Source organism: Rhinolophus ferrumequinum, chromosome 14 (assembly GCF_004115265.2).
Source record: "Rhinolophus ferrumequinum isolate MPI-CBG mRhiFer1 chromosome 14, mRhiFer1_v1.p, whole genome shotgun sequence".
NCBI classification, from domain to species: Eukaryota; Metazoa; Chordata; class Mammalia; order Chiroptera; family Rhinolophidae; genus Rhinolophus; species Rhinolophus ferrumequinum.
The window spans coordinates 72,597,278-72,611,235 of NC_046297.1; the positions used below are offsets into that span (position 1 = coordinate 72,597,278).

Below are 13,958 nucleotides of genomic sequence, written 5' to 3' on the forward strand. Positions count from 1 at the left end.
TCTCGCTCCCTCCCTCCCCTCCCCTGCTCTTAGCTCTTTCCCACCAGTCCCTGGCGGGTGTGAAGGGGCATCTCACCGTGATTTGATTTGCACCTTTGCATGGGCTTGTTGGCCATCTGTACTTTTTCTTTGGAGAAATGTCCACTCAGCCCCTCCACCATGGCCCAGAGTTTTGAGAAAGAAACGGCAGAGGAGTGCAGTGGGCGGGCAGAAGGGGGGGGAAGGTAGGGGGTGGCTCGCGGGCAATTTCCGGGAGCATCGGGTGTGGCGCAAGCTCAGTTTGCCGGTTTCACTTTTGGGTCTGGGCAACCCGCGGTTGGTGCGCGCTCAGCAGCTCCAGGGCACAGGCGCCGCGACCCGGCCCAGCGTGGCCTCGCCTAGCTTTGCAGGCCAGAGCTTGGGCGCCAGTCACGGTGAGCTCAGCCCTGTGCCCCCTGGCGCCTGGGTGGTCCCTCTTGCACTGGGTGGGGGGTGCTGGCCCTTCTGGGCGGTGACCTGGTCCCAGCACCCTCTTAGGACTCCCCACAATCCCAGGTCCGCTTGGGGAAGCCCCGTCACCAGCCTCAGCTGGGTTTGGGCTTGACTGTGGAGTGGGCCCTTCAGGTGTCCCTTTGCCCCCCGCTCCAATTTCAAACCAGCACTGAGACTCAGGCCTTCTCCTGGAGTGAGACTGGCCAGTCCTTTCTCTGGGCCCAGGTCTTCTGCGCTGGCTCTGGCCAGCTTTTACCTCTGACTCCTGATGCCTCAGCCTCTGACAAGTGGCTCATGAAGCTCTGGGCACAGAGAAAGCCCTAGAGGACATGCCTGGGAGCTGGGGACACTCTGGCTGAGTCTTTCTTTGGGACCCTGTGTCGAGCACCCAGGAGGTGGTGGTTTATATTTCTTTCCCCACCCTCAGAACACCAGCCACAGAGACAGCTGCTACAGCAGGTAGACCATTGGCCTGGGGGTGACCCAAGGCCCCCACCTTGCTCTGCCTTCCCTTGGTGGCAGCCTAAGCCTCATTGGGCTGACAAAGTGGCGGAGGCCTCGGTAGTAGCCCCTACGACTGGTCGTCCAGGGCTTTCTTGGGCTTCGTGTAGGCACTCTGGTCCCAGAACCGAGGGTGTGAATGGCCTGATGTCATTGTGAATGACATCCCCGCCGGGAGGGGCTCACAGTCCCTTGGAGGAAGGGACTAGTGGATGACAGGGTGGACACTCTGCTTCCTCCTGTGTTGGGTAATGGGCAGGGCCAGGAGCTTTTGGCCAGTCAGAGCATCCCAGGACTGGCCATGCAGTGTGTCTCTGGAGGGGAAGAGCTCCCCATGTTGGAGGCATCCAAATACCCGCCGCGCCCCATCCCCACCCCTGCTTCCAGCCCCGGGGTGTAACGCCTGACCCATCTGGCCCCCCCAGGAGCATGGCGTCGGCCTTTGAGGGGGTGGTCAAGAGCGTGGTGCGGGAACTGGACCACAGTGGGGAGCTCATCCCCACGAGCAGCCTTCGGAACTCCACCAGCTTCCAGCCCTACTGCCTTTTGGGCAGGAAGTCCTCCAGCTCATGGTTCTGGAGACCCCGCTACGTATGTGTCAACCTGTCCATCAGGGACATCCTGGAGCCCAATATCCCGGAACCAGGTACCCACCCTGGCACTGAGTCGGAGTCCCGCTGGGAGGGGAGCGGGAAGGCCAGGATGCCACCTGCTCTGGGCCTCTGGGCTGTCTGTTTTCAGAGGGCAGGGCCTTTTCAAAGGTCCCTTCCCTGGGTGGGACAGGCACGGCCAGCAGGATGGGGCCTCACCTCTGGCCTTGCTCCAGCTGTCGAGTGTGTCGGCCACTTCCACTTCCAAGATGCTGTGGACGGAAAGCTGCAGGGCAGCGTGGAGCTGGTGACCCCGGGACAGGGGACATTTGCAGGTGGGGCTGCAGTGTCCGGAAGCTCCAGTGCCTCAATGAACGTGTCCACGCTGCGAGTGAGCCCCAACACTTGGGTGGCCATGCTCCAAGAGAGGTGGGGCCTCAGGGGCCGGGCCCTGCTGACCCCCGCTAGCCATGGGGTCATGACTTCACAGCGTGTCTGTGCCACGTTGAGGGTCAGCACAGTGAGAGGAAAGTCCCAGAGGCAGGGACGTGCTGGGACCAGCGCGCTGGGGAAGGAGGCTGCAGAGGTCCTGGGGGCTGCACCCTGAGGGCACGGGCGGCCAGGCACGGCCCAGGGGGTCTGGGTCAGACTGAGCCCTAGGCTGCTGAGAGGAGACTGGCTGCTCCAGTGGAGCAGACCTCAGCGTGGGGACTTGAAATGAACCCAGGGAGTGGAGGACAGCAGCGGCCTGGTGAGCAGCTGGCTGAGGGCTGGGTACCTCCACTGCACCCCACCAATCCACAGACACTGTCGGGAGCACCTGGGACGGGAATGACAGCCACCCGCGCCTGGGCACCCACAGAGGTCCCGGTCCCCTTGGCCCTGTCACCCCCCTGCCTTGATGGGCACAAAGGCTTAGGTCCCGGAGAGGGAAGCTGTCCCTTCCCTGCAGAGGTGGGACAGGGCTGGTGCCCCGCACCTGCACCGTGAGTCTCTTGGCCTTCCTGTAACCCGCCACAGGCGCCTGCAGCAGCCCGAACACAAAGTCCTGCAGCAGCTTCGGGCTCATGGGGACGACGTGTTTGTGGTGACTGAGGTGCTGCAGACACAGAAGGAGGTGGAGGTCACGCGGACCCACAAACGGGAGGGCTCGGGCCAGTTTGCGCTGCCTGGAGTCATGTGCTTACAGGTGTGCAGCCTGGGCCACGTCCAGGGAAGGGTCATGGGGCAGGAGGGCAGTGTGCCTAGGCAGACCCCTGTAGCAGCCCACGCCTGAGCCCAGGTCTACCCCTCAGGGCAAGGGCCAGGGCCACCTGAGCCAGAAGAAGACAGTCACCATCCCCTCGGGCAGCATTCTCGCATTCCGGGTGGCCCAGCTCGTGATTACTGGCTCTGAGTTGGGTGAGCTGACATTGGGGTGACTCCTGGGGCCCAGTCTCTGTGGCAAAAATGCAGGGAGGCCTGGGAAGAGCCACCGGCTGGTTGGGGGTGCTTGGCACATCTGGCTGCACAGCTTCCTGGGTGGCCGAGGGTCCTGTGCTCTGGTGTGGAGGTGGTTGGGGGACACTGCGGGAACTGTGCAGGGGAACCTCAGGGGATGAGGGGAGGCCGGGAGCCCCCTCAACCTGCCTCCCCACCTCTGCTCCCACACGCTGCCAGACATTCACTTCATCCCAAACAAGAAGCAGAAGACCTTTGTGACGTCCCAGGCAGGTGAGGCCCGTGGGGCCCCCACACGGCCTGGGCGGGGGGTGAGCTCCTGGCAGCTGAGGCCTTTGCCTCCATAGGGGCAGCCGGGAGGTTCCCGAAGGCTGGGAATGTGTGCACGCACGCACGCAAGGGTGGCACAGCACGGGCTGACACCAGCTGGGCATGGCCTTGCTTCCTGCCCTGGTCACCAGCACGGGGTGGTGGTGAGGGGCTGTCAGGGCTCAGGGAAGGCCTCAGCTCTCTCTGGCTCGGGCGCCCACACACTGCGCTGACGAGCCCTGCCCTGCCCGGCCAGATGACCAGCCCCAGGAGTCCTCCACCTTCTCCACCGTGATCAAGTCCATCTCTGACCGCCTCAAGATCCTGTCGGGTCAGTACCTTCCTGACCACCCCTGGGGTCCCCTGGGGGTCTCCTCTTCCTGACCAAGGCTCCCCAGGGCCCTATGGGCACCCAGGCAATGCCAGCCCTGTCCCCACAGACGGGCCCACCAAGGACTGGTTGGTGCCTACTGAAGACTTCCAGGGCCTGAAGATGGAGGTGATGAGCTGTGCCAAGGGCCTGGAGAACTTCTCTAAGATGCTGTGTGGGCAGCTGCTGGGGGCCCTCGGGCAGGTCCTGCGGGACCAGGAGGCCCTACAGGTCCTGGAGGAGGCGGTGAGCAAGCCACTTGGGACTGGGAGGGTGGGTGGGGTGGGCGGGGCCTGCCCCAGGCCATCCAGGCTCACTGCCCCCCCTTCCCCCAAGCTGGAGCAGGGCCAGTGCTGCGGGCAGGTGGAGCCTCTGCCTGGTCCAGCTGGCGCCATCCTGGAGTGCCTGGTGCTCCCCTGCAGAGCGCTAGTAGAGGAGCTCGCTAGCCCCATCTTCTACCTACTGGAAGCGCTGGCAGGTGAGGGCCCTGGCAGGTAGTGGGCAGGGATATGGGCTTGCTCAGCTGGGCCTTCCCGAACTTCTCTTACCCAAGGTCTCTCCCCAGCACTGAGTGAAACCCAGCATGTGCTGCTGGCCCAGATGCTGGAGGCCCGGGCCCTGATGGAGCCATTTAAGCTGGTGAGAGGGCGCAGATGGTGGGGGAAAGGGTGGGCCCTGTGGGATGGAAACTGGACACCTCTGGGAGGGGGTACTGTGGGTGGGCGCTGGATGCCTGGGGGCCCCACTGACAACATCCCACCCTGTCCTGGCAGGTGGAGAGCCTTTTGGAGCAGAGCGTCCCATGGAAGGAGAGCGGGGCCGTGTCCCTGCCGCCTGGGCTCCTGGGCAGCAGCTGGGGCTCGGAGGCGCCCACCTGGGTCCTGTTGGAGGAGTGTGGTCTGGAGCTGCAGGTGGGCGCCCCCCAGGTGTGCTGGAAGCCGGAGGCCCAGGGCTGCACGTGTGCACTCTATGCCTGTCTGGCTCTGCTGTTAATGCTGAGCCAACTCTGCTAGCCTGCGGACCTAGTGCCTGGGCTGCTCTCCAGGGGAGCAGAGCTCATGCCCACCCAGCTGCCAGCCCTGGGAAGGCAAGAGCCCAAACCCAGCCAAGCAGCCCATCCACCACAGGGCTCGGGAGTTGGGGAAAGCCAATAAATTCGACCTACAAAGGGAAGATGGATCAGCGAATTTTTGAGGGTTCCTAGACCTGGGATAGGGGGCAGAGGCAGGGACTTGCCCACACAGGATGAGGAGGGACGTAGGGGCTGAGAGCAGGTGTCTCCCCCATGGTCTCGAGCCTGTCACGCCACAGGGCCAAGGGGAGCCTGCCCTGTGCTTGGACCTGGCCATGCATGGCCGGACCCCTGGCTCCTCTCCAGTGAGCTGGCCTGTGAAAGGCTCCAGCAGAGCAGTTCCAGCAGGATGGGTCTCTGCCTCAAGGAACTTGAGAACACACTGCTGCTGGTAGGGGGCCCATCCTTGGCCGGGGGTGGGGGGCTGCAGAAGGGGTAGAGCATGTGTGGCTAACCGGCATACAGACCCTAAGCTCCTGGGGCCTCGTGGAGAAGCAGTGACCCTCTCCAGGGCAGCTGGCCTTGGGTCTGCGTCTCATCCAGACACATCTGCTCGGCGGTAAGAGTCTCCCGAGAGTAGGCCTCCCAGCAGAGTGGCAGGACTCAGAGCATGCCGGGGCTGCGTGGGGGAGTGGCCAAGGTGGGCCTGGCAGCTGATCAGTGGGGACTTTCCACGTGTCTGGGACTGGGGCAGCCGGGGGCAGTCTGCCTTTCCTCGGTGGGACGAGGAAGCACTGGCCCATTGGAGCACTGTAGGAGCACACAGCTTCACAACTCCATCAAGAGGAGGGACAGAAGGTCCGGCTGTGGCTGGGACATCAAACCCCACGCAGACCTAGAACCTGAGCTCAACAGTGAAATTAAAAAAGACAGTGCCTCAGAGGGGTAGTGGATGGGGGGCGGGGGGTCCACAGTGTGAGGGATAGAAATGATAAACCTCTAAGTATTACTTTGTCTTGTGCACCGGAAACTAATAAAAAAAATGGCTAAAAAAAAAGACAGTGCCCCCCCCAAACATCCCAGATCCACTTACAGGAACCCCCCACACACACAGTGAGGAACCCAGAGGCGTCTCAGGCCTATCTGTCCCTCCAGGGCCCATGGTCCTCCTGTGGGAACCCTGGTTAGGGTGACCAACAGGCAAAGGCAGCGTGAGTGGGACTGGAAGAGCCCGGCCATCAGAAAGCATTAAATGAGCAGGTACAGAAGCAGCACTTTTGGGGCCCTGACACTCTACTCTCCTGGCCAAGGGGAAAGGGGTCCTGGACAGGCCCCACCCAGGCCTCACTGGAGGATCTGACTGGCGGCTGTTGGGACCTAGGCCCACCGAAGCCTTGAGGTCCCCAGGGACATAGCCCACATGGGAATATTTGAGCGTCAACATCAATGCTGGAGTGCTGCACATGGAAAGAAGTGCTCAGATGCTCGCCCCAGCGGATGGGCTCTCTGCCCACAGACTAGACAGAAAACACAGGGGGCAGGGCTACGGCACTGTCAGGGGGACAGGCAGCCTCTGGTGGACCAGGCCACTGCTCCCCCCAGCACAGAAGTCCCCGAGAAGGGTCACACTCCCAGGGCCCAGCAACAGTCTGGCCTTCATGCTATGTGGGCTTGGCTTGAACCTCAGCCTAGCAGGCAGGACAAACAGTGGACTGCCAGCGACGGGGCAGGGGCCATAGTGGGAGGGGAGGCGCATGACCATGAGTGGGCCGCTGTGTTGTTATGCAACACACAGCCTGGGCTCCAAACAGCTGCTGCAGGGTGGGCTGTGGGCTCCCAGGCCCCACGGAAGTGGGGTGGGAAGGGGCGGGGTGCTGCCTGCCGGGCCCCCATGATGCGTGTACCACTGAGGGTTTGCCGCTGGCCTGTCCAGCTGTTCTCTGAGGTGAGGACAAGCGTGTTTGGTGGGACAAGTGGGCATGGATGCTCACTCCGGGGCTGGCTCCTAGACCGCAAGGAGCGGGGGCGGCCACTGAGGGGTCCCAGGACGCTCCTACTGTGTGCCCAGCCCCAGGCTCCTCACAGACCCTGACGGCAGGCTGGAAACCCAGGCCTGCAGGGGGGCCCCCGGTCCTGAGAGCTGCGGGCTCCCTGATGGGGGACTGTCTTGAGAAGCCCCAAAGCCAGCACAGGTGTCCAGGATGAGCCCACTACCTCCTTCCCTTCCCTTTCTGTCTCCTTCATGGGGGCCTGAGGGCCTCCTGGCTCGCGCAGCATACCCCTGACGCCTTTCACGTAGTGTAATCTGTCTGACATCTGCTTTGTAGGATCCGAACTGCTAAGCCATGAGCCTGGCTCCTCACAGACTGTGCCCTTGGCCTCACCCTACCCTGCCCTGGGAAGACCTACGAGACCCCACCACCTTCCTGACTCATAAACCCTATCTGACTTGGCCACACGCCTGCACCCTGAACCTGCCTGACTCTGACCCCTTCCTCCTGCCCACACACTGCCTTACCCACAATCCCAGCCTGAGCTCGATCTTGGACCAGGCACTGTCCATCAGAACGCCATTCTTGGCCATGACCCACGCCCCAGACAGATGCCAGACCCATTTGATCCACAGGTCTTTACTTCAGACACTTTCCATAGGGGGCAGGCAGAACCCCAGGCCTGCCCTCGAGGTGTCCCCAGTCTGGAGGGACAAAGCCCAGCCTTCAGAGTCAAGGCCCGTGTGAGGCGGCAGCTCAGGGGAGAAGGGCTTTTCAGGATGGGCATTCTGGTGGCGGAACCTGCCGGGGTGAGGGCCCAGAGGGGCCTGGTCACAACTTGGGTGGCATCTGCAGGGACTTCTTCCCTGTATGTCCAGTCACGCCTCCTTCCCAACCCTGGCGCGAAGGCGCAGTGTGGTAGGGGTGCAGATGGCGGCACCCCACACCTAATCCCAGGCCTGTGGTGTCCAGTGGAGAGGGAGGTCAGGGGTTGCCTTGTGGAGAAGGCTCAGATGGGATCTGACACAATAAACAGGAGTGGGGGGCGTCTGAAAATGGTGCCAGGCTGGGGGGGCAGCAGGTGTGGACAGGGGAACAGGTCAATGTCTTTTGAGCAGACAGAACCTGGGCCAGGACATGGGCTGGCAAGGAGTAGGGCACCTGGTGGGCGGTGTAGAGCTGCTGGGTGACCAGCAGGGGCCAGACAGCCAGGGAACCCGGGCAGGAGGGGGCAGAGGCCCAAGAAGCAGGCAGCCTATAAGAGCAGCAGCTCCCAGGACTGTGCCAGCTTCAGTGTCCCTCACCAGACCACGGCTTGGGAGAGCAACAGGGCTGTGGGGGACAGATGGACCAATAGGTGCAAGAGGCAAGGGGCTGAGGGTGAAATGGTGCTGACAGAAACACTGCTGTCCCTCTAGGGGGCGTGCCATCACGGTGGTGAGCTCCTGGAGGAGTCTTTGTGCGCACCAGGCCTTGCGGTGCCTCGAGGGGGCAGACACTGGCATCCAGCACTAGGCCCTGGGTGCCCCTCCAGTGGAGTGTGCCAGGACTGGCCACAGAGCGGAGGGGTGCCCGACTCAGACCCCCAACCCCCACCAGGAGGGGGGTGCCGGGTGCAGCTCAACCCGGTGTGGAGGAGCCCCAGCGGCCTCTGACGCTCCGGTGCCGGAAGGGGCTGTCCGGGTAGACTGGCGGGGGCCGGTCCGCACGGGCTTGACGCAGGCGGAGGCGGGGAAAGCGCAGGCGACACCGAGGGCCCTGAGCGCGGGCCAGCAGCGCCACCTGCTGGGAAGATACTTGCGCAGCGGCGACCACAGCCGACTCGGGATCGCTTTGCAGCTGCCCCAGGTCTAGGGGGACAGGGCAGCTCAGGCAGGGCGGGAGGGCTCAGGACTGCCAAGCGCCCCAGGACTCCTGGCCCTCCACCCATCCATTCCCACCCACTCCACTCTGGCACTCTCCAGGACCCCATGCCCTGGCGACGCTGGTCCTCACCTTGGAACAGGGAGTCCAGCAGGTCCTGGTTGACATGGCTGGGGCTGGTGTGATGGACAAAGAAGCCTGGACCAAGGCAAACCCGTGAGTGCTGGCGCCACGCCCCCAGCTCCCAGAGCTCTGGGTAGGAGAGATAGTGAGACGCCTGGACTGCCTCACCTATGAGCACGGTAGCTGCCCGGCGCAGGTGGTCCTGTGGGCTCCGCAGGTAGCCCTGGGTCTGGCTCAGGAATCTGGGCACGTGGCTCGGGTACCAGTGAACCTGGGGACAGAAGGGCTCATGGCAGGACAGGAGAGCCAATCCCACAGAGAGAGGAGATGGCAGAGGTGAGCCCAGGGGCTGGGATCCCCTGGGGAGCCCCCAGAGCAAGGGGTCAGGGCCGGAGGTCTTAGACCTGCTACCAACTCAGCTGGGAAAGTGAGGAGACTCAGTTTGAGGGCAGTGGTCCCTGTGTACACTGGACCGAGTGGGCAGCTCACCACACCCCCTCACTGTCACTGCTCCCCTTCTGACCATGCGGTGGCAGATGCGACTTAGGGCCTCAGGGCTGTCATAGTGGGCCACAGTGACCATCTCCTCCAGCAGACCCCATTGCAGGGCGTGGTCACAGCGAGCCAGGGTCCACTCTGAGCTCTGGAACACCGGAAGCAGGGTTAGGGGTCCAGAAAGTGGCAGAGGTGGCCTGAGTGTGGCCAGGATGAGGGGTGGAGAAGCCCAGGGCCAGAAACCTGGGAGCCCATGACGCCTGCACCCGGGACCCTCGGGCAAGTCCCTGACAGGCCATCTTCCGAGACACAGCCCCGTGGGATGGGCGGGGTTGGGTGGGGACAGCGGTGGGACAGTCTCGGGAGCAGCTGACCTCAGCAGCGTCCAGGCTGGGGTCATGCAGGCACAACAACAGCGGCACGAGACTCTTCAGCACCAGCTTCCGCAGGGGACCTCGAAGCCCCACCCGGAGCCCGCCCCGACCCCGCCGCACCAGGGTCCCGAGGAGCCCGACTGCAGAGGCGCGGACCGGGTCCCGAGCCTGCGTGCGAGGATGCAGTCAGGGGGAGCCAGGAGGGAGAGGCTCTCAGGAGGGGAGCTGCCTGGGGGCGCAGTCTGGGGGCAGGAGCAGGACCTGGTGGGGGAGCCTGGGGAGAGGGGAGTGTCCTGGTGGGGCGGGGCCTGGAGCGGCGGGGCAGTGCTCACGTCGTCCAGCAGTGGCGGGAGGCGTGGCCCCAGTTCTGTGCTCAGAAGCCGCACCGGCGCCCGCGGCCGCAGCAGGAGCCTCCTCAACGCGCCCAGCGCGGCGCCCACAAGCCGCGCGTCGTGTTCGCCCAGCGCGCCCAGGAGAGCCGGCAGCAGCGCGCTCACGTGCCGCACCTGCGGAGGCAGGGATCTTGGGCAGCCGCTCGCACCCCCGTCCCGTCCTGCCCGGCCCAGCTCCTCACCTTCCGGCGGTTCAGCGCGAGGTGGCCGAGGCCAAGCAAGCCTAGCCAGCGCACGGTGGGCTCGGGGTCGCCCTGCCAGGCGCGGAGTCGCTCCAGAATCACCTCCTCCTGCAGGAGCCGCGCGGTGGGCCAGCTCTGCAACAGCTGGGCGGGGGCCACGCGGTCAGGACTCTCACTGTCCCGATGCTGGTGGTGCCGCTTACGGGCCAAGTCCACGGTCACCCCTCGTCACCCATCTGGGAAAGGGGCTCACCCCGGTGAAGAAGGCTATAGCCGTGAGGCGCTGCGTGTCGTCGGCGCTGCGTAGCCTGGGCAGCAAGTCAGCGAACAGGCCTCGCAGGTGGTGGTCCGCGTGGGCCACCATGGCACTGGGTTGGGGCGAAATGGCAGCTCTCCCTCTGCTTACGGACTCACCCCTGGAGAAGCCCGCACCCGGCCACCCTCATGCCTGGCCTCTTCCCCCACCCCCTGCGCCACACCTGGCCAGCAGCAGGACACCCTCCAGGTGGGTGTGGGCTCCCACCAGCCTCCTCCAGCCTCCAGCCTGCTCCATGCACGTGACCACCATGCGGCTGCCATCCCCGGTAAGCAAGGCCTTCAGAGCCTCCACTGTGCAGCTAGAGGTGGGGGCAGTGGGCGAGAGGGCAGTGAGGACAGGGCGCTGATCCAGCCCTCACCTCCCCGAGTGTGAGACCCTCACCTGGCGTGGCTGTGCGGTGGCCCTTGGTGGGATGGGGTCCAAACCTTGGAAGTGTCAGGGGAGCATGTGCCCCGGGCCATCTCGTGCAGCTTCGTGACCAGCACGAGGAGGAGGTGCGGGTAGAAGCCCCGTGTAGCGCCCACGCAGCCGGACACAGCCAGCATCTCCCCAAGGGCGCGAGTGGCCTGTGGAACAAGTGGCCCACCCAGGCTCAGGCTCACCGCAAACAGGACGAGGACAGAGCCTCAGGCACTTGAGGGACATTACAGATGTGTGTGACTCAGGCAAGACCCTGCCGCCCAGTCTCCCTCTGGCCCGACTTGCCCACCCCCTTGGGCCAGCGGTGAGGGGGAGTCCCCTGGCAGTGCTGGCTTGTCACCTACCGCCAGTGCCTCCAACTCAGGTCCAGCCGCGCCCTTTAGCGCCCACAGCAACTGCACCAGCACCTGCCCATTCACGCGCTGGTTCCGGCTCAGGCTGCGCCACAGCTCGGCCGCCGCCCTGGGGGCACAGGGTGCCTGATGCAGGGTCTGTGCTGGCTTGCAGGACCCCAGGTCAGGGTGGAGACAGCCACTAGGACTCCAGCAGGAGGAGGGACAGGTAAAACATCCCCTCCCCCCCATATCACCGCCAATCCCAGAGGAATAAAATAAGTGCCACCTATGCAGACCACAACAGAGCACAGTCCGCTCAGAACACTCTCAGGTCAGCGACAGTGACAAACCTGGCATTATACACAATCACATAGAGAATAAAATCAGACAACTTCTCCTGGGGTGGATCAAACCAAAGAGCCAGGGCCCTGGGTCCCAGAAGCCACCTGGCTCGCACACCCCCAGGCTGGACTTCAGGGGTGACCTGGAAAGTGAACGCAGGCCCCAAGTCAGGAACCCAGTACCGAGGACTCCGAGGGGGGCGGGGTGGAGGAGGAAATTTGGAGGTTCTGCCCGCTCCACTATCTGCCCCATGAGGCAAGACTCCATGCCAAGAGGGAAGGGGGAAGGCAGCTGTGTGGAGGATTACCGGTCCAGGGGCAGCGAGCAGGGCAGCAGCGCACACACCACGTCCTGTGCGTGCTCCAGGGCCAGCGCACTCAGCACCCGCAAAGCGGCCCTCCGGGGCCTTCCCTCGTCCAGGCTGGGCCCCTGCGCCAGCAGCCCCAGCACCAGGGCATGCACCTGGCGTGGAGAGGCAGATGTCAGCAGCCAGGCCTCCTTGACCCCCAGCATTACCCTCTGTATTCCCACTGGGCAGGTGCAGCCCAAAAGAGGCCTGTGTCAGTGTCAGGGAGCTTGTTCCAACCCCCCAACCTTGGAGGGGATGGGGCAGGAGTCTCTGGGGCAGAACGCGGGTGGGGGCTGACCTGGTCCTCTAGCCGCTCCCCCTGGGCCTCCAGGGCTGAGGACAGGGAGAGTGCTGTGGCCTGCGTCCCAGCAAAGCCAGCCTCTTCCAGGCAGGCAGCCGTGTACATTGCCAGGTCAGCCAGGGCCCCCTCCTTCTGGGAACTCTGGGGGGCCTAGGGCAGGGTGGGTAGGGTGTGTGAAGGCCCTTGCTTCTCTCAGCTCTCCTCCCCAGGCCCCCTGCCAGCTCCCGACAAAGTCCCCGTGCCTTCTTATTGTTCCCCAGCCCAGTGAGCCCCCCTGCCTTCCCCCAGCTCTCTCCCCTGCCCCCCAGGCTGGTCCCCTCAGCCTCCCTTCCCTCCCACTCACCTGAGAGGGCCCCTCAGGGGCTGGCTCCTGCGCAGGGGGCGGGGAGCAGGGCTCCTGGGCAGCTACGTGCCCAGGCTCTGCCTCAGGTTCAGGTTGAGGGCCCTTGGAAGGGGGTCTCATGGGCTGTCCCTGACTGGCCCGGATCCCTTCAGCCAGAGCTCCCAGGGTTAGGGCCCCCACAGGGGCTCCCCGGGCCCGGCCCCACACACCCCCAGCCATGGCTGCCACACTCGGGGAGCTGCTCAGCGGGGACCCAGCCTGCAGCACCTGCCACTGGTCCTCTCAGGAAGTTGTGCCCAGGCCTGACCTAGAAGCAGGCCCTGGGGGGGGCGGGACCAGGGACAGGTGTGGTGACCTATGTGTGATCTCTGTGGGTGGGGCGAGTCGGGGAGCCACACAGAGGTTTCCCCAACCCTGGTGCCCACTGGGGGCTTGTGAGAGGTCCTCCTGCCCTGGCTGTTGGTGCTGAGTAGCCAGCCTGAAGCCTAAGTATCTGGGAGCTGGCTTTGCCCACCAGGGCCCTGGGGGAGGGGCATGATTCCCAGGAGGTGGTGGGTCTGCAAGGGCGGGGGGGAAGAAGGGTCCTTGACCCTGATCTCCAGCCCTACTGAACAGGGGCTGAGCCAGGGGCATCGGGGCAGGTGTGGACAACCTGAGGAGTCCCTAGCAGGGTCCAGACATCTGAGCCCAGCCCCGAGCTGAGTCCTGGCCTGATTCAGCCCTAAAGCAGTCCAGCCTGGACCTGGGCCTGGGCTGTCCCCTCTGCATTCCAACCCAGCCAGACATCCTGGGGACAGGCATGACTGGGAGAGCTGTCGCCACCTCTGAGCTCTGGCAGCCCTGGGGTGGAGCAAGTGAGGGGAGCTGCACCTGCCTCCTCCCAGGGCTCTTGCAGGTGACTTACTGGGGTGTGCCCTCTGGGTTATGGACAGTTCTGAGGTGCCCTCTCCCCCCAGTGCTGGACCACAGAGTTCCTGGGTCCTGGCACCTAGGAAGTGAGTACGCAGCTAAGTGGTGACCTATGAGTATCTGGGACCCAGTTTTGCTGTGTGTGTGTGTGTGTGTGTGTGTGTGTGTGTATGTGTCTCCAAGCCTCATGCTCCCCAGGGCTGGCCTAACTAGGCCTCTGCCCCAAATCCCCACTGTCACCCTAACTCAGCGACACAGCAGGCAATGCCCAGCCTGACCCCAAGGAACCAGTAGAGCCGGTTGGGCCAAATACCTGAGCAGGAGGAAGTGCTCCGGGAAGCGCCCCAGCCAGCCAGCACTCCCCCATACGTTGGTGTCCCTGTGCCACCTCCTGCCGCCAAATGGGAGAGGCCCAAGCCCCACCCTCTTTCTTGTATCCTGTGCAGCCTAGAACCTCTCCTGGGCAGGTCTTCTGGAGCTGACGTTGCCAAAGCCGGTAGAGACCCGACTAGCTTGCCTGCAGTCAC

At 64.2% G+C, this 13,958-nt stretch overlaps 2 protein-coding genes across 7 annotated transcripts; one reads left to right on the forward strand and one right to left on the reverse strand.

Moving 5' to 3' along the window:
* Nucleotides 1-287: 287 nt before the first annotated feature.
* On the forward strand, nt 288-4,848 carry GSDMD (gasdermin D). Of its 4 annotated transcripts, none has more exons than XM_033125683.1 (12): nt 294-413; nt 697-869; nt 1,398-1,618; nt 1,799-1,991; nt 2,583-2,751; nt 2,858-2,963; nt 3,222-3,275; nt 3,568-3,642; nt 3,752-3,927; nt 4,018-4,159; nt 4,247-4,320; nt 4,455-4,848. In XM_033125683.1, exons 3-12 carry the CDS (start codon nt 1,402-1,404, stop codon nt 4,692-4,694), a joined length of 1,446 nt encoding a protein of 481 aa, XP_032981574.1. In that variant the 5' UTR covers nt 294-413; nt 697-869; nt 1,398-1,401; the 3' UTR covers nt 4,695-4,848. The 4 variants fall into 4 exon arrangements, with proteins under 4 accessions (XP_032981572.1, XP_032981574.1, XP_032981573.1 ...); XM_033125682.1 differs by having other exon boundaries at nt 697-866; XM_033125681.1 differs by lacking the exon at nt 697-869 and having other exon boundaries at nt 288-413.
* A 2,479-nt stretch (nt 4,849-7,327) lies between these two features.
* On the reverse strand, nt 7,328-12,791 carry MROH6 (maestro heat like repeat family member 6). Of its 3 annotated transcripts, XM_033126750.1 has the most exons (14): nt 12,523-12,791; nt 12,177-12,329; nt 11,837-11,991; nt 11,197-11,314; nt 10,814-10,998; nt 10,593-10,730; nt 10,367-10,481; nt 10,114-10,257; nt 9,872-10,045; nt 9,540-9,707; nt 9,194-9,313; nt 8,839-8,941; nt 8,680-8,745; nt 7,328-8,534 (listed from the first exon to the last, which is right to left on the reverse strand). In XM_033126750.1, exons 1-14 carry the CDS (start codon nt 12,739-12,741, stop codon nt 8,305-8,307), a joined length of 2,088 nt encoding a protein of 695 aa, XP_032982641.1. In that variant the 5' UTR covers nt 12,742-12,791; the 3' UTR covers nt 7,328-8,304. The 3 variants fall into 3 exon arrangements, with proteins under 3 accessions (XP_032982641.1, XP_032982640.1, XP_032982642.1); XM_033126749.1 differs by having other exon boundaries at nt 8,680-8,941; XM_033126751.1 differs by lacking the exon at nt 12,177-12,329 and having other exon boundaries at nt 8,680-8,941.
* Nucleotides 12,792-13,958: the final 1,167 nt, after the last annotated feature.